This window comes from Lithobates pipiens, unplaced genomic scaffold (genome assembly GCF_037356315.1).
Source record: "Lithobates pipiens isolate NorthernLeopardFrog02 unplaced genomic scaffold, aLitPip1_a1.2 Scaffold_18, whole genome shotgun sequence".
Taxonomy (NCBI): Eukaryota; Metazoa; Chordata; class Amphibia; order Anura; family Ranidae; genus Lithobates; species Lithobates pipiens.
This window is the reverse complement of record NW_027507758.1, coordinates 319,201,504-319,228,688: the sequence shown is the minus strand read 5'-3', so window position 1 is coordinate 319,228,688 and position 27,185 is coordinate 319,201,504. Positions and strand designations below refer to the sequence as shown.

The 27,185-nt window shown below is 41.8% G+C and overlaps 1 protein-coding gene across 7 annotated transcripts in view; it reads left to right on the top strand.

The window, feature by feature from the left end:
• Positions 1-27,185, top strand: part of ANKRD6 (ankyrin repeat domain 6) — a 322,801-nt gene that overhangs the window by 180,528 nt on the left and 115,088 nt on the right. For all 7 annotated transcript variants that reach the window (XM_077487254.1, XM_077487250.1, XM_077487252.1 and 4 more), the window contains one exon: positions 25,458-25,556. In XM_077487254.1, the coding sequence (XP_077343380.1) occupies positions 25,458-25,556 (99 nt within the window). The remainder of the gene's footprint in view (positions 1-25,457; positions 25,557-27,185) is intronic.

Below are 27,185 nucleotides of genomic sequence, written 5' to 3'. Positions count from 1 at the left end.
TGGCCAAGTCCGTTTGTTCAGAAAGTCCGTCGGGAATACCTAGTCCGTCAAACTCCAGGCGTGTGTATGCGGCATAAACTGGAGTTTGGCCTTAAAGTGGAACTCCACCCAAAAGGGGAAGCTCCACTTGTTTACTTCCTCCCCCCCCATTTTTGACAGGTACTCGCTCCCACAGGAATGGGTACCTCCTCCTCCCTAGCCCCCCTCCTCCTTCCCCCGCCACTGGGCCATTCACAAAGCACAGGACGCAGTGGGGAGCCAGCTATGAAGCTGCAAGACTTCACTGTTGGTTTCCCTTACAAGAAATGGCTGCAGCACCGGAGAGCCAATCTCTGCTGGATTCCAGGACCCGTAAGTATCCGAATATTAAAAGTCAGCAGCTACAGTATTTGTAGCTGCTGACTTTTAATTTTTTCTGAAGGAGCCTGGAGCTCCAATTAATGTGTTAGTGTATCTATATCTGCTAGTACATTTAACATTCCCCTTCCCCAGACTGACAATGCGGCTGTCCAAAGGTGCCCTCCCGATTCATTCAGGTGATGTATTACTGGCCAGATCACCAGGTGAAAACAGAGAGAAAATAAAACTAAAAAAGGAAAAATAATGCAGCCGCCCCATCTAAGGATTGGTAAGCTGCAATTTATTATATTATTACTTTTGGGTTGAAGACTGCTTTAAATAAAAATTCTGAGCATAGTGGGTTTTTTTTAATAGTTAGGAGCCATTAAAATAACTAGACGCAGCCAGCCAACCTCTTTATAATGAACTCTCTTTGTAGATGTTAAAAAGATTATATATACTTATACTGTTCATTGTTTGAGCCCCCCCCAAAAAAGTATAGGTCTTTTGTGCACCCCTTAACTATGTATAGAGTGAATCAGCGAAAGCTGATATTTCATCATGGGATTTAACATTTTGCCCTGTTTCAGAGGTGCGGTACTGGCACAGAGCTTTGTATGGTAACTTTGGAGGAAGCGTGCAGGAAAGCAGTAGGTTTGTTAAATGCAGAGGCAATGTCAAAAGAGACTCCATATCTATGTTTAAAATAAAATATATATATATTTTCAGTATAAAACAGTAAGTTATGTCTGTATTGCTTGTAACAGGTCCTGAATGGACAGCATTTGTTTTGTGTTAACATAAAGTTTGCATTGAAATGAACATACCTAACAGAGAGGACTTTATGGCAGGTCACTGTGACTGCATTCAGCTGTGCAGAGATTTGTGCTACTGGTAATGTGAGCCATGAAATGCCTCTCCAAGGTGTCATAAATGTCAGCATCCAGCATTTCTTCAACACTCACCTTGGAGGGACTCCATTAACAACTATAGAATCATGCTGCTTACATTACTGTACTGAATGTAGGAATTGTAGAAGCTATATGAAAGTATATTTTTTTTCCTACAGCCCTATATAGGCTCATTTCAGTTACAGTGCTACATAAAAGCTGTGTATTTTTGTGCACTGCAGGTAAGCCCCTCCACATTAGGTTGCTCAGTAATGTATAAGTCACATGCGCTTTTCTAGTAAAATTATCGGTATTGAACAGTTGCATTACATAGTTAGGTTGAAAAAAAAGACACAAATCCATTTAGTTCAACCATAAAAAAAAAAGCAGGATCTAATTTGCTACAGCAGGGAAGAAAAATCCTTCCTGATCCCAGAGAGGTAATCTGATTTCCCCTGGATCAACTTTACCTATAAATGTTAGTACCCAGTTATATTATGTACATTTAGGAAAGAATCCAGGCCTTTCTTAAAGCAACTAACTGAGCTGGCCAGAACCACCTCTACAGGGAGTCTATTCCACATTTTCACAGCTCTTACTGTGAAGAAACCTGTCAGGTCACCTGAGACCAGGTGACAGATGCACTCCGTAGGATTCGGAAGTGCACCGCTAGGTAGTGGACCTTAGGACTGACTGCTGCGGATTGTACCCAGGGAGATTCAGGACACAGGTCTACAGGATCACTAACACAGATCCCAATGGGAGCTGGAGCATAGATTCCCCAGGGCGCGGAGTCTAAGAGCCAGCGGGTGTTCGCCAGAGCCTCCAGTGGTGAGGATGGAGTTCACTGCAGTCTGGCTCCAGGTCGCGGCCTCTAGGGTCTCACAGCTCACGCTGACAGTAGACTATAGGAGAAGGAAGCAGCAGGCTGGAACGACAAGGATAGTAAGGGGATACGGCAGAGGTCATGGCAACTAGCAGACAGGAATAACAGAGTACACGCCAAAGGTTCCGAGTCACAGGAAGACAGGGATGGTCGGGGACATGCCAAAAGGTCAATGTCACAAGCAGACAGGAATCGCTGAGAACACGCCAAGGTCGGTAACAGAGTCAAACGTAGAGCACACGGCAAGCAGGAAACAGGAAGCCAAACACACAATGATACACAATGGTTAATCAGCACTGCTAGCTTGCGGTGCACAGGTTAATATAGGGTTCCCTGATAGGGCTTGGGTGGAGCCATGCTTAGAGGAGAGGTTATAAAACCCACCAGGTGGAAGTGGCTGGCCTCTTAGTCAGAACACATGAGGGGAGGTAAGCAAACAGAGGAAGATTACTGCATAATCATGACAAAACCTTTCCGTATTTGGAGATAAAATCTCTTTTCCTCTAGAAGTAAAGAGTGCCCCCTTGTCTTCAGTGTTGATCGTAAAGGGAATAACTCAACACCAAGTTCACTATATGGACCCCTTATATATTTATGCATTACAATGCCATTATTGCTTTCATCACTTTCTATGTGTACACAAAGAAACTTTATCCTGTCATGGAAGTAACAATACGCTACCTGCTTTTCAAAATCGTAAGATAACTGGATTTAGTGCCGTTATTCTGTTTTTACTATATTTGAAATAATAAAACAACCAGGGAAGCTGTAATTTCTATACTTTTCCAAAGTAGTGAAACTGTAAAATAATAATAAAAGGCAGGTTTTAGCACTTTACAAAGAGTAGTTCTTTCATGACAAGTTCACTTTAAAGGGTATGTAACCCTTAAAGGATAAGTTCACCTTTTTTCACATGTTACACACCCATATTTGGGGTGTAACATGTTTAGCAACCTCCCCCCGCACCTCCAGTACTGCCCCCCCCCACATTGTGACAGTGGGTGGGGTTTTTCTCCCTGCAACCGCTATCACAATTTGAAAACATTGCAGAAGTGCAGGGCTCCGCACACAGAAGTTTGTCATTCATTCACAGTTTCCTTGTGAATGAATGTACCATTGTGGCAGAATTGGTTTAAAGTAAAATAGCTTTTAAGCTGGCCATAGGTGATTCATTTATCTTATTGGTTCTGCCAGCGGGCTAAATGAAAAAAAATAATGAACAAGTTCCTTCATCCAGACAAATGAGGTGGATGAAGGATCCCTCCATCACTGCCAGGATACTGTATTCTGACAGTGGGGCACCGTCTGTGAACTACAGAACAATCTCCCACCATTGTTAGGTTAATGAAGGGGGGTGTTCTATAGTCATCAGCTAGGGGGGGCAATGGTAATCCTCCATAGATACAGTATAATGAGCTACCGTTATCACTCTAGGAGAGACAATTGTGTTATTGGCAGGATCGACAGGTAAAAATAAAGGAAACAAGCTTAAAAAAAAAAGAAAGAAGAATGCAGCCATCACATTTAACTGTTAAGTTGCAATATAGCTACATTTTGTTCTAGGGTTTAGATAAGCTTTAAGCTGTTTCATTATTTAATTGAGGAAAAATTAGCTCAAGGGTCTTTCTAAATTTGAGACCCTAAATGCTCTCTACATTCCTGTCCAGCAAGCAGATTTGAAGCCACTGCCACAGTGGCAATCCTCGGGTGAGAAAGGGTCTCCCTTATTCCTTCTCCAGAGGATCCCTCTGTGATTATAGACCAGCCTTTCTCAAACTTTTGAACACAGAGGAACCCTTGAAATAGTTCTCCAGTCTCAACGAACCCCTGCTAAAAATTTAAAGTCTACAACTTATGATATATTAGTGTGATGGTCAGTGGGAAGAATGGTCCTTACACTTGTTATCATTGGGAAGAAATACCTCTTTACAGATAGGTAAAAAGATCAATGGTGTCAGTGGGAACTTATCTGAGAGGCAGAAATTGCCCAAAGCTGAAGGAACCCCTAGCAACCTCTGGAGGAAGCCTAGGGTTCCATGGAACCCTGGTTGAGAATCACTGTTATAGAGAGACGGTAAAAGTAGCAGTTTGATTAATGGTAATAAGAAATGTGTTAATCGCTGAAGCATGTACAATCCACTGCTCGTCTGTTACAGATTTTAAAAATATTAAACAATTGTTTATAACAAATTGTATGTGAAAAGCAGTGCTGATTACAATGGAAAACTACTATCATTAGAAATATTTTAGGAAAAAAACAACATTTGCAGAGTATGTTTAAAACGCGCTAGAAGCTTTCATTAAAAGGGAACACCTGGTTTGACCACTTCATAAGGGGAAAAACTACAGCTTTGCCAGCTACGCCTTGAAGTGTAGTTTGGTGGACATGGTCAATTCTAACTACTTGAAAACTTTTTCTTTTCTGACTGGAGTGTCTCTAACGATAATAAAGAACTTTGAGGCAGATACTTTTCTTGCATTCCAGGAACTTGATTTAGGTAGTCATTTGTGACCACAACGTATACACAGAAATTCAATTTCAATAGAATTCTTGGCTCCCTCATGGCTCAGTAAATATAAACAGTCACAAGCAATTTGTGCAGCATGAGAATGAGCAAGTGCAGGTCTGCCGTGGTCATGTAGTGAGGCCTATAAAGAAATCCTCTCCATACTGTTTACTTACATTATTTTGACAACTTCTCTCAACAAAAGATTGTTATATAGTGTTTAGAAGAATCTCCAGTTATCTGACACTTACAAATGATATTGCTTATATACTGTATGTAGTTAGGGATTAGCTTGATGTTCGGGTCGAACATAAGTTTGACTCGAACATCGGGTGTTTACCGAGCAGCGAACATTATGGGGCGTTCGTGGAAAATTTGAGCGCCGCAGAATGCCCCATAATGCACTGCGAGATCGCAGTGCATTGCTGTATGATGATTGGCCAAAGCATGCACCTGACATGCATGCTTTGGCCAATCACAGCACGCTCTGCTAAGAGAGCCATAATTGGCCAAAGGCAGGGTGCCTTTGGCCAATCATGACTCAGGGGGACTAAGTCCACACCCCACACTATATAGGGCTGCTTACAGGGTGGCTGTGTGTAGTGTTGTTGGTGTGGATGGAGAGATAGCGTGATTTAGATTAAAGAGGACGTAAAGGCAAATTTTTTTTTTTTTAAAAGCACACCCTGTAAGGCAAAGGCATAATGAACTAGTATGCATAGCATACTAGCTCATTATGAATAACTTACCTGAGAACGAAGCCCCGAAGCGGTCCTCCGTCTTCCTCTTTGCCACTCCCATGGATCCCAGAGCGACTTCCGGGTCTCGCGGCTCCGGCGATATATATATATATATATATATATATATATATATATATATATATATATATATATATATATATAAACACAATGCTATGGGCAAGATGCACAGACGGTCACTCAAAAAAGTGTGCCAGCAATCTAGTCCTTCCCAGTGACTAAATATAAAAAAGCAAACAGGGATTGCTGCACAATCAATGAATATTATATATATATATATATATACACACACACACACACATACATACTCTGCATCCAGTGTAACCTATATCTGCAGTGCATTCCATGGTGTACTGTTTCTAATGTTTCTAATACACTTCAGGTGGTGTACACAGTAATACAGTGTGTACAGTTTCTACTACACATCTGGTGGTGTACACAGTATAAAATACAGTGTAGCCATTGTACAGTTTCTAATTCAGTGAGGAGGTGTACACAGTATCTAATACAGTATGTACAGCTTCTACTACTTTTCATTTGGTGTACACGGTCTCAAATACAATGTGTACAGTTTCTACTACACTTCTGGTGGTGTACACAGTACACAATACAGTGCAGCCATAATACAGTTTCTACTACTTTTCTGGTGGTGAACACAGTATCTAATACAGTGTATACCATTTCTACTACACTTCTGGTGGTGTACACAATACAGTGCAGCTGTAGTGCAGTTTCTAATAAAGTGCAGGCAGTGTACACACTATCTAATACAGTGTGTACAGATTCTACTACACTTCTGGTGGTGTACACAGTATACAATACAGTGCAGGCGGTGTACACAGTATACAATACAGTGTGTACAGTTTCTAATACACTTCAGGAGAAGCAGACGCTCACAGGCCACTAAAAGAGGGCAAGCAGCCTGTGTCTACAGTCAGTGGTGGTCGTGGACATTGTGCATCCTCTGCAGGTGGCCGTGGGGCACACCTGTCCTTTTTTTCTGCTGCTGGCCATGTCATTGAGCCAGAACATGCAGAAGAGTTGGTGGAGTGGATAACAAAGCTGTCCTCATCCTCTGTCATCCAGGCTCAGAGTAGTCTGCCTTCCAACGCAGCTGCCAAAGCAGCCTATTCCACTGGCTCCTTGTCCACAGTCACTCCTTCCATAGCCCCACCATCATGCACAGAGGAGTCCTCTGAACCAGCGGTGCTCCGTAAGTGTTCAAGGGGCTACGCAAGCAGTCAGGCTAAAAGATGCCTAGCAGTTCTTGAGTTGGTCTGCCTAGGGAACAGGAGCCACACTGGGGCCGAGATTCTGTCAGCTCTGCAGGGGCAGGCTCAGAGGTTGTTAACGCTATGCCAGCTTCAGCCAGGAATAGTCGTATGTGACAATGGCACCAACCTTCTCTCCGCCTTCCGACGGGGACACTTGGCCCATGTTCCATGTTTGGCACACATCCTGAATTTGGTGCAGCGGTTGTTGAGCAGGTACCCAGGCTTACAGGATCATACAATGCCAGTGCTCGGCTGGCTGACATTCAAAGGGATTGCAGCCTGCCCACCAACCGACTCATTTGTGACATGCCCACCAGGTGGATCTCAATGTTGGCAATGCTGCAGCGGCTGCACACACAGCAGAGGGCCATCAATGAGTACCTGTGTGAGTATAGAACCAGGACAGGGTCAGGGGAACTTGGCTTCTTTTTGCCACGCCAGTGGCTACTGATTAAGGATGCATGCACTGTCCTGTCACCATTTGAGGAGGCCACAAGAATGGTGAGCAGCGACAATGCATGCATCAGTGACACTGTCCCTCTAGTCTTCTTGCTGGAGCACACGCTTCATGGAATCATGGACAGGGCACTTGAGGCATAACAGTGGAAGAGGAGGATTTCCTTTCCTCTCAAGGCCCCCTTTATTACTTACCAGTTGAATCAAGAAAATGTGCTTGTATCAATCAATTCCTTATACAAATACTGCATCCTTCCATCTCGTACTGAGTCACTGCTAGGTGTGTGTCGCTTCCTCTCTGCGGGGACATTCAGGAAAGCCCAGGGATGACTGTATTCCTGTATAAGGAATTGATTGATACGAGCAAATTTTCTTGATTCCTCTGGTAAGTTCAGTACCACAGGGGAGTTTTTCACACGCGGTGTGGTGACGGGATTCAATTTGGACTCATACCCCATATGAACTTTATCGATGGACTTATGATTTGTTCATTTAAATTTGGACACCATTTTTCTAGTTTTAAGTTTTAGCACTGCTAATGTTCTAGCTTCACTGTAGCATATTTGAGATTATTTGTTTATATTTATAGCGGCTGCTTATGTATCTGTGTTAGGTAACATTAGTATTATTCTATTCGAGTGCTAGGAGAGAGGGACCATTTACTTTTGTTTTTAAATACTTCTCACATTTTTGAGCTTTTAATAACTTGCATATAAGCCTTTAAAATTAGCACTTTTGATTTTATACATTTGTGTCCCATAGACTTTAACAGTGTTCAAACACATTTTTTGCCTGTTCGCATGTTCTACTGCGAACCGAACTGGGGGTGTTAGGCTCATCCCTATATATAGATTAGTAGTTAGGGCTGCAACTAACAGTTATTTCCATAATCGATTAGTTGGCCGATTATTGTTTTGATTAATCGATTAATTGGTTATTTACCTTAAAAAAAAGTGTATTGTATAATTTAATTAACATGCAAAGTTTAAAAAAAAGGCAATTTATACTTAAATATCTCTATGCTGTGGTACATATAAATAACCAATTATATTGTTAGGGAGCAAAATCTCTAACCCACTCTGAGAATAACAGACAAAAGTATACTGTATATACTATTAGAAGGTGAATCTGGTAAATATCATCAGATATCATAAAATAATAGAAAACCTCTTGATCAAAGGAATTTTCAGACAGTGTATGTGGTTTTCGTTCAGAAATTACATTCTTTTTAAAACAGAATGTTTAAAAGCAAGTGAAAATTTCAAACAACATTCTTTCATTCAGCGAATGTACAATGATTTTTCGTATTAATATTCTCGTCTGAAAATTGATCTGGGTGGCCAGCATAAGGCGCACCTACGCAGTTTGCTTTTGGTCTGTTTCTGCATTGTGTTTTGCTGTGCGTTTTGAGTTTTGCGCACGTGATTTTGCTGCGATTTGTGCTTTTGCATTCTTTTGATGCATTTTTTTGGCCAATTTGTTGTGGGGCAGATTAAAAAACACAAATTGCTGCAAAAACACATTACATGCTTTTCTGCAGCTTCTCCATTGAAGTATATTGAACCAAAAAAAGCATTGTTTTGCATTGAAAAAAATCTTTGACGCTTTCCAAATACGCAGCAGCTGAAAAAAGCATAGATGTTAACCCATAGGAAACCGTGTTAGACGAATTGTAGTGCATTCCTGCAAAAAGCACCAAAAAACACAGGTGTGAAAAAGGGCCTAAGACGTTTAGTAACATAATGGGGTTAAAAAAAATAAAATTAGCCCTTTAAAGTACAAAAATAGTAAATAATCGCTAGTGTAAGGGGTTCATTTTTTTTTACTGTGGAACAGTGAATGTAATATTTACAGCAGCGATTACTAGTACTTTTTGTACTATAAAGGGCTAATTTTAGTTTTTTTAACCCCATTATGTTACTGGCCGATTAATCGTTTATGAAAATAGTAATTGATTAATTTCATAATCGATTAGTTGTTGATTAATCGATTAGCTATTTCTGCCCTATTAGTAGTAGTTAGCCACAATAACCTGGACTTGTTCTGTAATACTAAGCCCTTGTACACACGGTCGGACATTCCGACAACAAAATCCGTCAGATTTTTTCCGTCGGATTTTGTCCGAAACTGGTGTTGCATACACACAGTCGGACAAAGTTGTCGGAAAATCCAATCGTTCGGAACGTGATGACGTTAGTTCGTTACGATGGGACTACGTTGCGGCTAGTAGCCAATAGCTTTGGTCTCGTAATTTGATCTGAGCATGCGTGGCACTTTGTCCGATCGGAATTCTCTACAAATCATGTTGTCGGAAAATTTCATATCCAGCTCTCAAACTTTGTTGGTCGGACATTCCGACAGAAAAAGTTCGATGGAGCCCACACACGGTCGGATTATCCGACAACACGGTCCGATCGGACATTTTTCGTCGGAATGTCTGACCGTGTGTACAAGGGCTTAGACATTAAGCTTCTTGGATAAGCAGAAAAAAGGTTTTCAACATTACAGAACAAGTCTAGTTTAATGTGACTAACTACTACTAGCTATACCATGGCCTGGATAAGTAAGAACCTTTACAGATATATTACTTATAAGCACTATGTGTGATATATACAAACACTGTATATATACTGGGGGATGTTTAGCTCAGTGGTAGGTGCATTTTTCAGTGAGTCTGTGGTAGTCGGCATTTAGGTGGCAGCTCTTTTTTATTAAAAGGAACAAAATGAAAGTTCATACACACATGGATTGCCTGTGCACTGGCTCTGCCTTGACATGCACATCGTCTGTTCAATGTTGAGGGATAGTCATTGCCCTTAATCGCATGTGACTGTTCAATGTTTTCAGTATCAGTTATCTAAAGTGTCAGCACAAAAATAGCTTTCTGTCTTGAAAAGTTTATTTTATTGAAACCTGGAGAGGAGCCATCCAATAAAGGATGAGTCACTTTGCTTAATTATGGTGGCCAAACAGTGCTCGAATATCAACCAGTTCATGTTGAATGGCCTAAAATTCGAGCTGAGTGGTTCTGTTGGCTCTACCTGGCTCAACAAACTTAGGCCGCGTACACACGGGCGGACTGTTCGCCCAACTTTGTCCGCTGAACAGTGTTTCAGCGGACAGTCCGCTCGTGTGTGGGCTTCAGCGGACAGTTTCAGCGGACAGTCTGACGAACAAAGTTTTTCGGAATTTCCGTAAAACTGTCCGCTGAAACTTGGTTTGAGCGGACAGTCCGCTCGTGTGTAGGCTTGTTCGTCAAACTAAGTTCCGCGCATACTCAGAAAGGATTTACACGCCGAAGGTTGCATTGCAGTGTATAGGACGTCGTTTTCTAGTCCCGTCGTACGTGCCGTTCACGTCATCGCGCACGGTTTCAACGGACTGTTCGTTCATCGTGTGTGGTCAAGTCCGTTCATGCTAATTTTGAGCGGACTGTTTGTCAAACTGTTTGACGAACAAGGTTGGGCGAACAGTCCGCGCGTGTGTACGCGGCCTTACTCTTAAAATCAAAGGAGCTGGGCAGAAGATTTTCGGCTATGGTGGGGTATTCTGACGGCTGACCAGTAGCTGTAAGAATACAATAACTGACAAGGGAGACACCCTCACCCATGCTGTTTAGTGTGGTTGAGTGAATATTATTACAGTTAATATATGTGTGTTATGGCAGCTCATTTGAATCAATGCACCTGAATGGACATGCAGCATTTTTTCCTGTTGCTGCACACCAAAACGCAGAAAAATGTGTTGCCCTGCATTGTGATGCACTAGGAAATCCATTTGATTAGTACATTGAGTTGCAATTGAAAATTAATAGTGCCACAAAACTCTTAAGACCTGTTACCTCAATTCTAAATGTAACTGTGCTCTAAAACTCCACCTGTTTGCTTTAAAGGAGAATACAAAATATTACTGTGCTAGCTTTAATATTTACCAGAAGAAATTTTTTTTTTATCTTTTTATTATTTAGTCCTTACCAGTGCTTTTTTTTCAGCGGGAACGCGGGGGAACGCTGTTCCAGCACCTCCAGTACTGACTGTATGTAATGGCATGAAAAGTTGGGGTGTTCTGCTGGGTCTATTAATTGGGGGATCTATTCTAATTGGAGGGGGTCTATTTTTTCAGGGGGGTCTATTGTTGCTGAGGAGGTCTAATGTTGCTGGTGGGAGACCTATTGTTGCTGAGGGTGGGTGTTATGTTGCTCGGGGGGGTCAGATGTTTCTGGGAGAGATCTACTGTTGAGGGAGGGATCTATTGTTGTTGGCTGACAGAGGGTCTATTGATGCTGGCTGTGGGGAGATCTGTTGTTGCTGATGATAGTCTATTCTTAGTAGAGGGGCATTTTGTTGTGTATAATCCATTGTTGGTAGGGGGATCTATTGTTGCTGGCATGGGTCCTATTGTTACTGGCTGCAGGGTATCTATTTTACTGCTTTTCTTGTTATCGTTACCAAATTCCATACAAATTACTGAGCACCACAAAATTCTATGTGGTTCTGTATTCTTTAAAAGGAGCATTACTTAGAGGTGGGTAGGGGGTGGAACCAAGGAATAGGACTCGGAGGTGGGATGGGGCGGAGACAAGGGGTGACTCGGAAAGGGGGAGTTCCTGCACCTATTCTCTGAGAAAAAAAGCCCTGGTCCTTACCATACTGAAGAGGAAAAATGTACAAAATTGCTACACCCAGACTAATAACCATGCTCCCTCCCTGGCCATTGTGCCCTGTCATACTCCTGTCCTCTCATATTTGGCTAATCTCCACTATTCATGGCCTATTTGTTTACATTTATTTTTTGTCCAGGAATCTCCCAGCTGACAGCTGAATGGGGCCAGGGACAGAGCCCTGTTCAAGAAGCTGTCATAATAAAGTGGAACGTTTCTCAGAAAATTAAGTCCTGATAGATCACTTCATTCTGGCCCCTTGTGCAGGTATAGCTATGTAAAACATTAAACAAATATGCGCCTATACTGTTTAAAATGCAGTAATGCATTGTCACGCCCTACTCTGCACATGCTTAGTTGTGCTCTAATTTCAGCAGTGTACCTCTTGACAGCTTTAAGATTTACTGTTGCTAAAGCAGAAGAAAACAATAGCAATTACACAGACTGTGCAGAGGGAACAAAATTTAGGGATGGAAAAAAGACAAGCAAGAGAGGTGCAGGAGGAACTGTACTGCCAGTGAGACACAAAAGAATTAAACTTGCAAGTGTAGCCCTCTGTTCCTAAAATTGGGGCTATAATGTAAATTTAGTTTTTGGCTGAGCTGTAAATTGATTGGTTCTGTTCTAAACTTGGCTGTGTTGTGCATTTCCCACTGTTGCCAGTAGGTGTCACTGATACCACAGGACAGTGTGAGAATAACAACTTGAATATTCTTCTTCCAGAAACAGCCCAGTAGGAGGTACCTGGCCGCTGTGCATTCTGGGAAGGGGTATTTATTGGACAGAGGCCATTTGCTCTAGTCAGTTCTTACCTTGGGGCCCTTCTGGCCTGAGGATGTATCGCTGCATCTTCTGCAGTAGGCCCCTGCTTGGGGCCTTCTACTCCTGAAGTGGTCCTTAGGCTGTCTTGCCTAAGTGAAAGAAGCTGAGCCAAGCTGAGGAGATCCAGGGGAGGACCCTTGCTGGAGAGAGCCAGGATGAAGGCTGGTCTCTCAGAAGGGCCTGGTAACTCACTTGGAGGATGCATCTACATTAAACTACCCTTACAGTACCACCGGGTCGGCTTAAAGGTTCTGGTACTGTCAAGTGCTCTACAATCCAATCAAGGTAATATGCTCCTGGCTGCTAAGTTTGTGAGAGAGACTTATCCAGGCATCTACTGGCTGCTACGTCTGTGAGAGAGGCTTAACCAGGTATTCAAGATCTGCTGAAAGAAATTTGTTTGTCCTTTGATTCAAGGAGTCTTTAAGTGATCTGCTAAAAAGGGTATCTGAAACCTCCCCTTAACCTCCTTCCTACAACCTTTCTAAAGTTTTAATTAAAGCATTGAAAAATACCTAAAGTAACTGGCGCCCATATTCTGTTCAAACTTCCCATTATAGCCATGGACTCAGCCCTGGGGTGAATGTAAGTTGAATGTAAATCCCAGTAGACCCAGGGGGGTGCTACACAAGGATAGTGTGTTATCTTATCTCCCTGATATTCTCTCCTTTTCCCCTTATGGCAGTCTGTGGACTTCAGCTTCTGCCAGCCTTCTGTATACCTCCTGTAAAGCTTCTGTGAGCCTTCTTGTGTAACTGAGCAAAGACATACAGTACAAACAAGGCTGAAAATGTACACATTTTAATAGAATGGAGAGTTTCCAATAAGAGGTGACTGCTCTGGGCTTTAAAAAAAAATCAATACTTTTTACTTTCTGCTATAAAACACATTTCTTCATCAATTTAGGCCAATATGTATTCTGCTACATATTTTTGGTAAAACAATCCCAATAGGTATATATTGATTGGTTTGCACAAAATGTATATCTGTAAACAATGGGATATTTGTATTTATAAATTTTTTACTAGTAATGGTGATTAGTGGCTTATAGCAGGACTGCGAATTTGCAGTGGACAGTTGGACATTAACTGACACTTTTGACACTTTTTGGGGACCAGTGACACTGATACAGTGATCAGTGCTAAAACATATGCACTGTCACTGTACTAATGACACTGGCTGTGAAAAGGTTAACATCAGGGGACATCAAAAGGTTAACTTCTGTGCCTAGCTAGTGACTTTGTGTACGGTGGGAGATGCTTTTACTAGGGGAAGGCATGGATCTGTGTCCCTCCTTTGCAGGAACACAGGTTCTGTGCCTTCCCTATTGACAGAACATCAATCTGCCTTGTTTACATAGGCAGACTGCCATTTTCCCTCAGTACTGAAAGGATTGGTGGGTACAGGCAGATATCGAGTCCACAGAACCCACTGAGCATCATGAGTGGGCTGCCCCCCTTCCCAGAAAGTGCAGGATCACGTACTAGGTACATGATCCTGCGCAGCAGTGTCACTTTGCTGCTGTATATGTAAGTTATATGGTCGGCAAGTGGTTAAAGAACATTAATTGTTATTAAACTGACATGGGTAAAATTCCGCTTTAATGACACATTGCCAGCCTTAAATGTGCTCTTCTGCTCGAATGTCAGTTGCACACTTTAAAGTGGCGGCTGTCAAATTTGCAGAAGTTTTGACTGTTGCTGGAATCTACCTTCCACAGCCATACACAATTTCTTGAACATCTAACAGCTTTAAAGGAGAAGTACATCCAAAGAATGTTTAGCTGTTCTTCTCCTTTGGATCATAGGGGAGCAGTTTGTTCTGCACTCTTGTGACCCATTTTCAGCAGACAGCAAGCTGAAGCCCTCTGTCAGCTGGTGTCACAGAGCCGATCTAGGCTGGGAAAAGATTGCGACCATATGGTCAGGATCCACCCAGATGCAACCTGCTGAGAGCCTGAGCCAGCCGCTCCCTTTACAACCCAGCCCTCCAGTGAGCATTGGGGGTCAGAGCAGAGAGCCGGTGACTGATATTCACCAGCTCTCTGCTCACGGACCACTGAGAACTGAGCGATCAGTGGTGTTTAATCACCTACTTTTCAGTCTTAGAGCTGGCAGGGGACAGATAGGTAAGTAATATAAAAAAAATAAAAAAAAACTTCTGTTTTAATACAATCATTACTGTTCAGTGCTTTATATTTCCAGATTTCTTCTCCAGCTCCACTGTCTCTGAATCAAACCACAATATGCAAAGCCTAGACGAGGGGGACATAGATGGGAATGAAGAGGACCCAGAAGCAGTTTTAGAGTAGGATACAGAAAATTTCTCACCCCCAGACTTCTATACACCTGAGGTTGCAGCTCTAAACAATATCCTTCCCAATTTGGATATGCCTCACTTCTGCTTAGCGCAAAACCCTTGGCATCGTCGCACTTGAATATCCTTCAACTCTCAATACTGTTTTGGATACTAAGACCTGCTAAATAGACATTCCCCATCAATGAACAAATAGAATGAGCAAATTATGAAGATCAGGTCAATCCAGAAAATATTTCACTCCTCCTTTAATAAGGGGGCCCCCAGATCCCGGCCCCCCACCCTATGTGAATGAGTATGGGGTATATCGTACCCCTACTCATTCACCTGAGGGAAAAAGTGTCAATAAAAATAACACACTACACAGGTTTTTAAAGTTGTTTATTAGGCAGCTCCAGGGGTCTTCTTCTGACTTCGGGGGTCTTCTTCTGACTTCTCTGGTTCTTCTTGCCGGGCTCCTCCTCTATCTTCTGCACTTTTGCTGCTCTTTTACTAGCGGAGGAGCCTGGCTTTCTCCTTCATTGTCGTCGCTGTCTTCTTCTTCTTCTTCCTTCTTCTGTTCTTCCGATGTTGACACGATGCGCTCTCCCACTGTAATGCCATGGACACGAGGCACGGTGAGTTATATAGGCATAAGGGGCGGGGTCACCGGGTGATGTCGCATGGTGACCCTGCCCCTTATGATGTCACAGTCCTGAGCCATCAGTAAAAGTGCCAGTACCCCTAAAAAGCAGGTTCAAAGGTTTTTATTCAGACCTGTTCATGGTACTAAAGCCTAAACTTGTCCTATCCTGAACCTAAAATAACTCAACAGATACCTTCAAATTCCAAAATTTTGCATGGAATCCACAGGGTTAGTTATTGCCTCTCTGAGACTAGAGGAATACTTGGCATCTGTAGACATCCAAGATGCAAATTTGCATTATTAATCTCATCAGTGTTTTCTACACTTTTCAGTAGGAGATAAATACTTCCATTTTGTTGTGCTGCCATTTGGCTTGTCCTCTGCTCCCAGAGTATTCACAAAGGTACTTGCAACTTTTCTGACCTTTCTCAGAACTCTGGGCTTCCAGGTTACAGGTTATTATGATGACCTTCTCCTGAAGGACTCCTCTCCCTTCCAGCTATCGGCAAACATGCACAGGACAATTCAGATGCTTTAGACTTTCAGTTGGGTGATCACCTTCCAGGAAACTGCTCTTTAACCTTCTCTTTGCTTGGAATACTTGCACCTGATCCTAGACATATCCCAAGCAATGGCATTCTTTCCCGAGAAGAAACTGCTTTCTCTCAGAACCCATGCTAGGGACTTGAGGTGAAAAAGACATTCCTCAGTGAAATTCTTTATGAAAGCTCTAGGTCTCATGGTAGTTTTTTTTTTTGGGCTGTCTCACTTGCCCGATTTTCTACCTCTCCAACACATTTTGTTGACCTGGTACAAGCATGCTCCTTCTCTCAACCTAGGCATGCTCCTGTCAAACAAAGCACTACATTTCCTAGCTTGGTGGATCTCTAGCAAAGCCCTGGCAATGGAGAAGTCTTTCCATCCTTATAACTGGAGAGTGATGATAATGAAGGAGTGTTTCAATCCCTCACAGTTAAAGAAACATGGTCGGTGAAGCCAAGCTCCCCATGAGCATCCTGGATCTCGGAGCAATAATGCAGCACTGGACCTCCCTTTTGCAAGCACACCCAGTCATGGTGCAATCAGATAATGCCACAGCTGGGGCTTACGTCAGCCCCCAAGGGGGCACCAGGAGTCATGCAGCCTTGAAGGAAGCAAGCCAGATAATTTATTGGATGGAGACGCACTCTCTAGTGATATCTGCTGTCCACCTCCCAGATGTGGAAAACTGATAGGCAGATTACCTCCGTCACCACTGCCTACACCAAGGGGAATGGAACCTTTACCTCAGTATCTTCAAACTGATATAATAGATGGGGGACCCTGGACTTGGATATCCTGACATCCAGATTCAGCAACAAGTTACCTCTGTTAGTGGCTAGTACCAAGGATCCTCTAACACTGGCATCAGATTGATAAATCACCTTGTCTCAGTTCAGGCTTATCTTTGTCTTCCCTCCAGTGTGAATTCTACCTTGCCTTTTCCACAAGATGAAGAAACTGGTGATACTCAATGCGCCAAAAGAGCCTAGTACATGGATATACTCTTGACTACTCAGAGACATCCCCTGGCCTCTTCCCAACATACCAGACCCCAGGGCCCTCTATACCATCCTGCTTCTCAGTTACAAGATTTAACGGCATGGCTGTTGAAGCCCAGGACAGAGGGTTCTGTGAGTCTGTCATTTCTACCTTACTGATAGCAAGAAAAGACACTTCCAGAAAAATCTATTATTTTACCTGGAAATCATTATTTGCCTGGTGTGAACACAGACACTTAAATCCCAGAAATGACTCTGTGCCTCGCATTCTGGAGTTCCTACAGTAAGGACTCAATCAGATCTTGGTCTGCAGCACTCTGAAAGGACAGGTTTGTGCCTTGTTAATTCTCTTTCAACAATCTCTGGCTTTGGCTTCTTTTGTCAAAACCTTTTTTTAAGGTATATCTTGGATCAGATCCCCTTTGCAGCACCTTGTACTTCTTTGGAACCTCAAATTGGTTCTCTCTGTCCTGCACAAACCACCCTTTGAACTCATAAGGGATTTCCCCTTAGATGACTGCAAAGTGGCCTTCTTGGTTGCTTTAATGTTCTAAGGTGGTATTAGTCTTCCACTTCAGTGGAGGCATAGTCCTTACATCTTTGTACCCTACTCCAGAACACCCAAAGGACATTGCTGTTCATTGCCTTGCATAGTCATAACCATCAGAGTCTACCTCAAAGTAACAGCATCTATCAGGAAGATGGTCTTCCTGTTAATCCTACTCTCAGGACCTTACAAGGGACATCCTACTTCAAAGTCCACCATTGCTAGAGGGCTAAGACTCTAAATGCAAAAACTCCTGCTTTGCTTTTGTATGTCCACTTCACCGGGTTGATTGGTGTTTCTTGGACATTCCAGCCAGTCTCTATAGTCCAGCTTTGCAAAGCTGACACCTGGTCCTCTGTTTACAGTATACCTTCTCACAATTCTACCAGGTGGACAACCAATCTTCTACAGATGGAGGTTTTGGCCACAGGGTTCTTGCAGCGACAGTCTGAAGTTGGGTCTGTCTGTTGTTGTTGGTCCTGTTGGCACAGTTCTGTTTGCCTAGTTGTTTTCAACCTTTCTCATTCATTGCTTGGGGATATCCCAGGATCTGTGAATATTCAACCTGTGCGGTACAATTAGGTGAAGAGAAAAATGACTTGCCTATGAATTCCATATTTTGGGGTTCAGAACACAGTCCTACCTCTTTTCTCTTCTTGGGTTACTCTACATTGCTTACTACAAAACTGAGGACTCACATGGGGTAGAGTTATAGAGGGTGCCCAGGTGGCATCCTCAAAAGCTTTGTCAGTGTCCAGTCACCTGAAGGGTCATGGATAACCTAGGGTCGTGGATATTCTGCCTGTGTCCTGTACTGTAGTTGAAGATATATAATTAGCAGGTAAGTCAAAATTCCATTTTTATTATGCTCGGATAGAATTAATGATATGGACTCCTCTTTTTTTGTACATACAGCAAAACCCACATGCTTGTATTGTAGAAGCTGCTCAGAACCCTACTGATAGAAAAAAAACAAAAAATAAATAAATGGATACAATCTATAATTTCCACAGTACATTTTTACAGCTGAATTGAGTAGCATGGCTTACATACACCTGTGTGATCTCTTTGCTATCCTCACATGCACATGACTAGTTTTAGAGTTTCTTTTGTGTCATTTTCTATTTGATAGCAAACTGTGACTTTTATCTTAAATCAAGCTATTTTCATCCTGATGAGTGTTAAGTCTCCCATTGAGAAACCTGTCTGAGCACATATCTACATGATAAACTGCTCATGGCCTAGAGTCATTTAATTGTCTACCTTTCTTCTGTTGCCTGGAGACAGTACAGCCTTCGTTGTAAATGTGTTACCTGAAACCCTGGCCTGGATCCTTTCCAGGTGTTGTGAACAGGAAATGCACCTTGCTGCGGTTATGTGAACTATCTCACTGCTACTCAATGAAAGGTCATCTTTAGATCACTTTGATAATAATCTTTAAAAGAAAGAAACGGCGTTCCCTTGTTGTAAAATGCTTTAAAAACTGTATTTGTTGTGGCTGAACAATGATATAGGTCAGACTGCAGTAACACATTGAAGTCAGGCACATGTCTTGTGCCATGGGTGATGTGTTTTATATATATATCTATATGTATAGATATATATATATATATATATATATATATATATATATATATATATATATATATATATATATATACAGTGGTGTGAAAAAGTGTTTGCCCCCTTCCTCATTTCCTGTTCCTTTGCATGTTTGTCACACTTAAGTGTTTCGGAACATCAAACCAATTTAAACAATAGTCAAGGACAACACAAGTAAACACAAAATGCAATTTGTAAATGAAGGTGTTTATTATTAAAGGTGAAAAAAAATCCAAACCATCATGGCCCTGTGTGAAAAAGTTAAAACATACTATAACTGTGGTTGTCCACACCTGAGTTCAATTTCTATAGCCACACCCAGGCCTGATTATTGCCACACCTGTTCACAATCAAGGTATCACTTAAATAGGAGCTGCTTGACACAGTAAGGTCCACCAGAAGATCCTTAAAAGCTACACATCATGCCGAGACCCAAAGAAATTCAGGAACAATTGAGAAAGAAAGTAATTGAGATCTATCAGTCTGGAAAGGGTTATAAAGCCATTTCCAAAGCTTTGGGAATCCAGCGAACCACAGTGAGAGCCATTATCCACAAATGGCGAAGACATGGAACAGTGGTGAACCTTCCCAGGAGTGGCCGGCCGCCCAAAATTACCCCAAGAGCGCAGCGACGACTCATCCAAGAGGTCACAAAAGACCCCACAACAACGTCCAAGGAACTGCAGGCCTCACTTGCCTCAGTTAAGGTCAGCGTTCATGCCTCCACCATCAGGAAAAGACTGGGCAAAAATGGCCTGCATGGCAGAGGTCCAAGGAGAAAACCACTGCTGAGCAAAAAGAACATCAAAGCTAGTCTCAATTTCTCCACAACACATCTTGATGATCCCCAAGACTTTTGGGACAACATTCTGTGGACCGATGAGACAAAAGTGGAACTCTTTGGAAGGTGTGTGTCCAAGTATATCTGGCGTAGAAGGAACACTGCACTTCATAAAAAGAACATTATACCAACAGTAAAATATGGTGGTGGTAGTGTGATGGTCTGGGGCTGTTTTGCTGCTTCAGGACCTGGAAGACTTGCCGTGATAAAAGGAACTATGAATTCTGCTGTCTACCAAGAGATCCTGAAGGAGAATGTCCGACCATCTGTTCGTGTACTCAAGCTGTAAAAGCCTCATTGCACGTTATCGCAAACGCTTGGTTGCAGTTGTTGCTGCTAAGGGTGGCCCAACCAGTTATTAGGTTTAGGGGGCAATCACTTTTTCACACAGGGCCATGATGGTTTGGATTTTTTTTCACCTTTAATAATAAACACCTTCATTTACAAATTACATTTTGTGTTTACTTGTGTTGTCCTTGACTATTGTTTAAATTGGTTTGATGTTCCGAAACACTTAAGTGTGACAAACATGCAAAGGAACAGGAAATGAGGAAGGGGGCAAACACTTTTTCACACCACTGTATATATACACTCAGTATTTCAGAAAAGTAAATACACACCTCACATTGTTGTAAATATTTTATTATATCCTGTCATGTGACAACACTGAAGAAATTACACTTTGCTACAATGTAAAATAGTGCGTGTACAGCTTAAATAACAGTGTAAATTTGCTGTTCCCCCAAAATAACTCAACACACAGCCATTAATGTCTAAACTGCTGGCAACAAAAGTGAAAATGTCCAAATTGGGCCCAAAATGTCAACATTTTGTGTGGCCACCATTATTTTCCAGCACTGCCTCAACCCTCTTGGGCATGGAGTTCACCAGAGCTTCACAGGCCGCCACTGGAGTCCTCTTCCACTTCTCCATGAAGATATCACGGAGCTGGTGGATGTTACAGACCTTGCACTTCTCCACCTTCTGTTTGAGTATACCCAACAGATGCTTTATAGGGTTTAGGTCAGGACACATGCTTGGCCAGTCAATCACCTTTACCCTCAGCTTCTTTAGCAAGGCAATGGTCATCTTGGAGGTGTGTTTGGGGTCATTATCATTTTGGAATACTGCCCTGCGGCCCAGTCTCTGAAGGGAGGGGATCATGCTCTGTTTCAGTATGTCACAGTACACGTTGGCATTCATGGTTCCCTCAATGAACTGTAGCTTCCCAGTGCCAGCAGCACTCATGCAGCCCCAGACCATGACACTTCCATCACCATGTTTGACTGTAGGCAAGACACATTTGTCTTTGTACTCCTCACCTGGTTGCCACCACACACAGATTTTCAAATCATTGCATTCTGTTTTTATGTAGATTTTACACTGCTTCCCAACTTTTTTGGAATTGGGGTTGTTCATAAACATTATATAATTATATGTAGGGGTTATTTTAATTTAATTTGAGCAATTTAATTTGATGCCTATGACACGGTGACTAAGCCCCAGTGGGTGGCACAAAATGCATCAGGGTGTGGTGGTGTGGTGGAAACATGTAGGCTGAGGCCACTTCTTATTGTTTATTCACCTGGGCTGAAATAGCGGTTATCCTTTCCTCTTTACATTTACTAGCCCTCTGGGTTGGTATCAGGATAACAAAGACCAAGAAAAATAACAAACAGAATAATTTATAATATATAATAATATATATAATAATATAATTGATTCCATTTTTGGATAATTATTTGTACTATTATTAGTTTACCCTATTTAGGGTTTTTACTAGGGATTTAGGGAATTTAGTATTGGTGTTATTTGTATTTTGCTTATTTTCAGTGAATAAATATTTGTAGTATAACTAGGGTGTGTGTTTATATCATTCTATTTGTTATTTTTCTTGGTCTTTGCTAGTTATTTTGATAACTATTAGAAATGGAAATGAGCTGATGAATTAACTTTACAAATTAAATCTCAATTTAATCAAATATATATAGGTTTAAATGTAATGGTATATATAACAGTATTGAGTAAAAAATAAAAATAAAACAGTTTCTAAAAAAGAAGTCTGTAAGGGCTTGTGTACAGTATGTGGATAATTGTGCCCGAGTCTGGCCTGCTCCACACTGCTTCTGCAAAGGACACGGTGTCGTAGTCCTCAAAAATCTGAATGCTGAAAGGTGTTCTTCTTTCCTTTAGCAGAATTTCAGAAGAAGTGATTGACACCATTTTTAAATCATTTGAGTATTGGCTATACAGTGAAGAGTGCATGCAAGTATTGCTGTTTTTTTTTTTTTGTTTTTTTTAAGCAAAGCAGATTGAAGTTGACCAAAGGAACGCTCGCCATTCTACCAATATTCTCAAGGCTCTCAGATGTTATACAAAATTCAAGATTGATAATCTAGTCCAGACCCTGGGTTTACCACTTTCTAGACAGGTTATTGATTGCATAGGTGTTTATAAGCAAATCCACTTTGCACTACAAGTGCACTGCGTGTGCACTTGGAAGTGCAGTCGCTGTAGATCTTACGGGGACATGGAAGGAAAATAAAAAAACAGCATCTTTGCTTGTACATGATTGGATGATAGAAATCAGCAGAGCGTCCCCTCATTTCGATCTTCCCCTCAGATCTACAGCGACTGCACTTCCAAGTGCACTTGTAGTGCAAAGTGGATTTGCCTTTAGTAAATCAACCCCTTTGTGTATTTGATTGTAGGATCATAGGGCTAAAAAACTGACAGGCGGACCTGAACAGTCCGTCCATGTGAAAGAGGCCTTACAGTACATGTCCCCATACACCTAGCAGAACTGAAAGACTTTTAATTTGCTGAATATAGTGTATCGAAGCATTTGCCTTTTTCAAATACAACGCTGTTTTCAAAATGAGATCAGTGGCAATATACCACATAAAAAATATGTTTAATAGTTCAGAATGAAAAAAACATAAATAAAGCCAAAAATGCACTTTCTCTGTAATGATACAAAACAACATTATATACACAAATATTCAAGACTTCTCAAATCCCACAAAATATCATAAAAAGTTAGATTAGTATCCATCCATCCTTTTTTACGGCAGGAGTTCCTTAAACAAGTTTTTATCTTAAATGCATTCTATGCTGATATATTATATTCTATGCATTAAGATAAAAAAAACTTCTGTGTGCAGCAGCTGCCCCAGTCCCCCCAAAACTTACCTGAGCCCCATCTCTCTCCAGTGATTTCCACGAGTGTCTCAGCCCACAGAGACTCTCCCTCCTGATTTGCTGAGACAAAGCAGTGGTGCTATTGGCTACCGCTGCAGTCATATTCAGTTAGCCAATCAGGAGATAGAGGGCGTGGGGCCGAATTGGGGCTCTGTGCCTGAATGGACACAAGGAGCTGTGACTCGGCTCAGGTACCCCCATAGGAAGCTGCTTTCTGTGGGGACACTCGACAGGAGGGAGGGGCCTAGAGAGCCGAAGCGAGACCCTAGAAGAGGTGGATCGAGGCTGCTCTGTGTAAATCCACCGCACAAAGCAGGTAAGTATAGCATGTTGGTTATTTTTAGAAAAAAAAAAACACTTTACAATTACTTTAACCTAGAATATCTATATGCCTTGCGAGTATGGAAACCAAATGATGGGGTATGGACCTAGATCTGAATATTTCAAGAAACCAATCAACAATCATATCACTTAACTCAGATGTCTTCCTGGTTTTGCTACTTAATATGTTGAAGTGCTTAATAAATGTACCTATATTCTGCATTTTGAGTGTGCATGAACAATTACAAAAACCAAATCTATTTTCTATAAATATGTCAAAATACTTTTTTTTTTACTTTTTTTTCAGTTCTTCTGTTCCTAACTGTCCATATGTAAAGTAAAATCAAGCTATTGACATCTTTTGACATCTACTTAATAGGACTAGTGATACTGATGATTTCAACAGTCTGATGACGGGGGTGTGGGTACAAGAACCCACTTGCTAAAAAGTAGTGTAATAAAGTAAAGTAATGTACCTACCTGTAAGATCAGGAAAGCTGCGATCTATGGCTGGGAGCGAGAGGCAGGTAATGGAGGAGTTTTGTAAGTGTTTGGGCACACTGGGCAATTTACATGTATCAGCATGTTACACTGCTTACTAGCAGTGGATTAAGTTAAAATAAAAACTGAGCCTGCGTATCACTTTAAATTTTGAAGTTAATGGCTGTGCATGAGGGCTTGGGAACCATGAGGAAAAAAAGGTCTGTATACAGAAGAGTGGAAGCATTTTTCAACATAATTACACTACATGTTAATACCTCTGGTTACCCTCGACAAGTACAAATTAACAGAAGCCATTAAGAGCCTAAACGTTTACAGTAGTTAAGCACTGAGAACAACATTTAACATAAATAATTCTAACATCCTAAAACTGGGCTCCTGTAGACCAGGAGTCTCCAAACTTTCTGAACCAAAGGGTCAGTTTACTGTCCTCCAGACTTTGAGAGGGCCGGGGTAGAAAATGCCCCCCGCATCAATGGGTGAAAAGAATGCCCCATCATTGGTGTCATTGAGAGGAATAGTGCCTCAATGTTGGTGTCAGGAGTGCACCATCATTGTTATTAGTGGGAAGACTAGTGCCCCTTCATTGGTGTCAGTGGAAGTAATAGGACCCTACCATTGGTGGCAGTGGGAAGAATGGTGTTGGTATCAGTGACAGAAATGATGCCCCATTGTTGGTGTAAAAAGAATAGTGCCTTGTTTCAATGGGAGGAATAGTGCCAAGGGCCTAATAAAGGTGGGTAAAGGGCCAAATACGGCCCCTGGGTCACAGTTTGGAGACCACTGCTATAGACTTATGCCCCATATACATGGTCGGACATTCCGACCACAAAATCCGTCGGGTTTTTTCTGATGAATTTTGGCCGAAACATAGTTGTCGGAAAATCCGAACAAGGTAAAGTACAAAACGTACGACGGGACTATGTAGAGGCCAGTAGCCAATAGCTTTCGTCTCCTATTTTTTTTCTGAGCATGCGTGGCACTTTGTGCGTCGTAATTCTCTACACACGATCGGAAAAATTCAGATCGGATTTTTTTGTCGGAAAATTTTAGATCCAGCTCTCAAACTTTTTCCCTCGGAAATTCCGACAGAAAAAGTCTGATAGAGCCCACACACGATCGGATTTTCCGACAACATATTCCGATCGGACTTTTGCCGTCGGAATTTCCGACCGTGTGTATGGGGCATAACAATATACTTAAGTCTAGTCCTGCTGGATGTAAAATATCTAACAATATTAATCAGTGTGATGTAAATTTTACTCTATTGAATACCCACTCATCTTGCATACTTGTCAATGTTTAGCAAATCTTTAACAATAATATTTTACATATATCTTCATCTTTATCTATTTTTTTTTTTTTTGCAGCATGGACGAACCCCTTTACATCTTGCAGCCCACAAAGGACATCTTAATGTGGTCCAGATCCTGTTAAAAGCTGGGTGTGAGCTGAACATACAGGATGATGTAAGTAAAATCTCTGTTTCCATGTACTATTCCAGTGACAACAGTTTCACCAAATAGGAAGTGGCGGGAGCTCTACAGCGTCAACACAGACAGAAATATAATTCACATTTTTAAAAGAGTAGGGTACAGCTTGCACCACTATCTGAGTTTCATTGCTGTTAATGGTTTTGTTCCAGATTTCCCCTGACTTCCTGCCTGGGGAGGAGAAATCTCTCCAACCTAGCACCGGGTAGCAGAAAAAACCTGAGAGGGGTTTCAGTCCTTCACCATTCTATCCGGAAGTAAACCACTACATTTTTAATAGATCTACAGTACTATGCAAAAGTTTTAGGCAGCTGTGGAAAAAATGCTGTAAAATAAGAATGCTTTCAAATATATATATATATATATATATATATATACATTTCTAATTTTCATTAATTTACAAAATGCTAAGTGAAAGAAGAAACATCTAAATCAAATCAATATTTGTTGTAACTATCCTTTTGCTTCAAACCAGCATCTATTCTTACACTTGCACACTTTTTAAACGTGCATAAAGTCAGGGATTTTGTAGGATAGACAGGTGTAGGATTAACCAATTATACCAAGCAGGTTCTGATGCTCATGAATTTTATATGTAGGTTAAAACGCGGTCATTAACTGAAACAGAAAGAGCTGTGTAGGAGGCCTCAAAGTGGGTGAGGAACAGCCAAACTCTGCTACTAAGGTGAAGTTGTAGAAGACAGTTTCATGTCACAGGTCATACACCAAGGCAAGACTGAGCAGAGCAATACAACACAAGGTAGTTATACTGCATCAGCAAGGTCTCTCCCAGACAAAGATTTCAATGCAAGCTGTGGTTTTAAAATGAGCTGTTCAAGCTCTTTTGAAGAAGCACAAAGAAACGGGCAACGTTGAGGACTTTAGACGCAGTGGTTGGCCAAGGAAACTTAATGCAGCAGATGAAAGACACATCATGCTTACCTCGCTTTGACATCCGGAAGATGTCCAGCAGTGCCATCAGCACAGAACTGGTGGAAACCAGTGGGACCCAGGTATACCGATCTACTGTCCAGAGAAGTCTGTCCAGAAGTGGTCTTTATGGAAGCCATAAAAAGCCATACCTCCAAAGTGGAAATAAGGCTAAGAGACTCAATTATGCATGAAAAACATAGAAACTGGGGTGCAGAAAAAATGGCAGCAGGTGCTCTGGACTGATGAATCAAAATGTTTAATATTTGGCTGTAGCAGTTTGGAGTCAGCTTGTGAACTGAAGGTCTGGAAAGCAGTACAGTAATGAGTGTCTGCAGGTAACAGTGAAGCATAGGTTCCTTGCAAGTCTGGGGCTCAAATGGAGTTGGAGATTTGTTCAAGATCAGTAGTGTCAGGCAGATACTTATCCATCATGCCATACTATCAGTGGGGCATATGATTGGCCCCAAATGTATTCTGCAGCAGAACAACGTACTGCTAGTGTTATTAAAGGATATGTAAAGGCTTGTTTAAAAAAAACAAAAAACAAACATGTTATACTTACTAGTGATGGCCGAACGGTTCGCCCGGCGGTCGTTTCGCGGCGAATTTCCGACTTTCGCCGTCCGCGGGTTCGAACGCCTTTTTCCGTCGTTCGCCCCGGCGGACTTACGT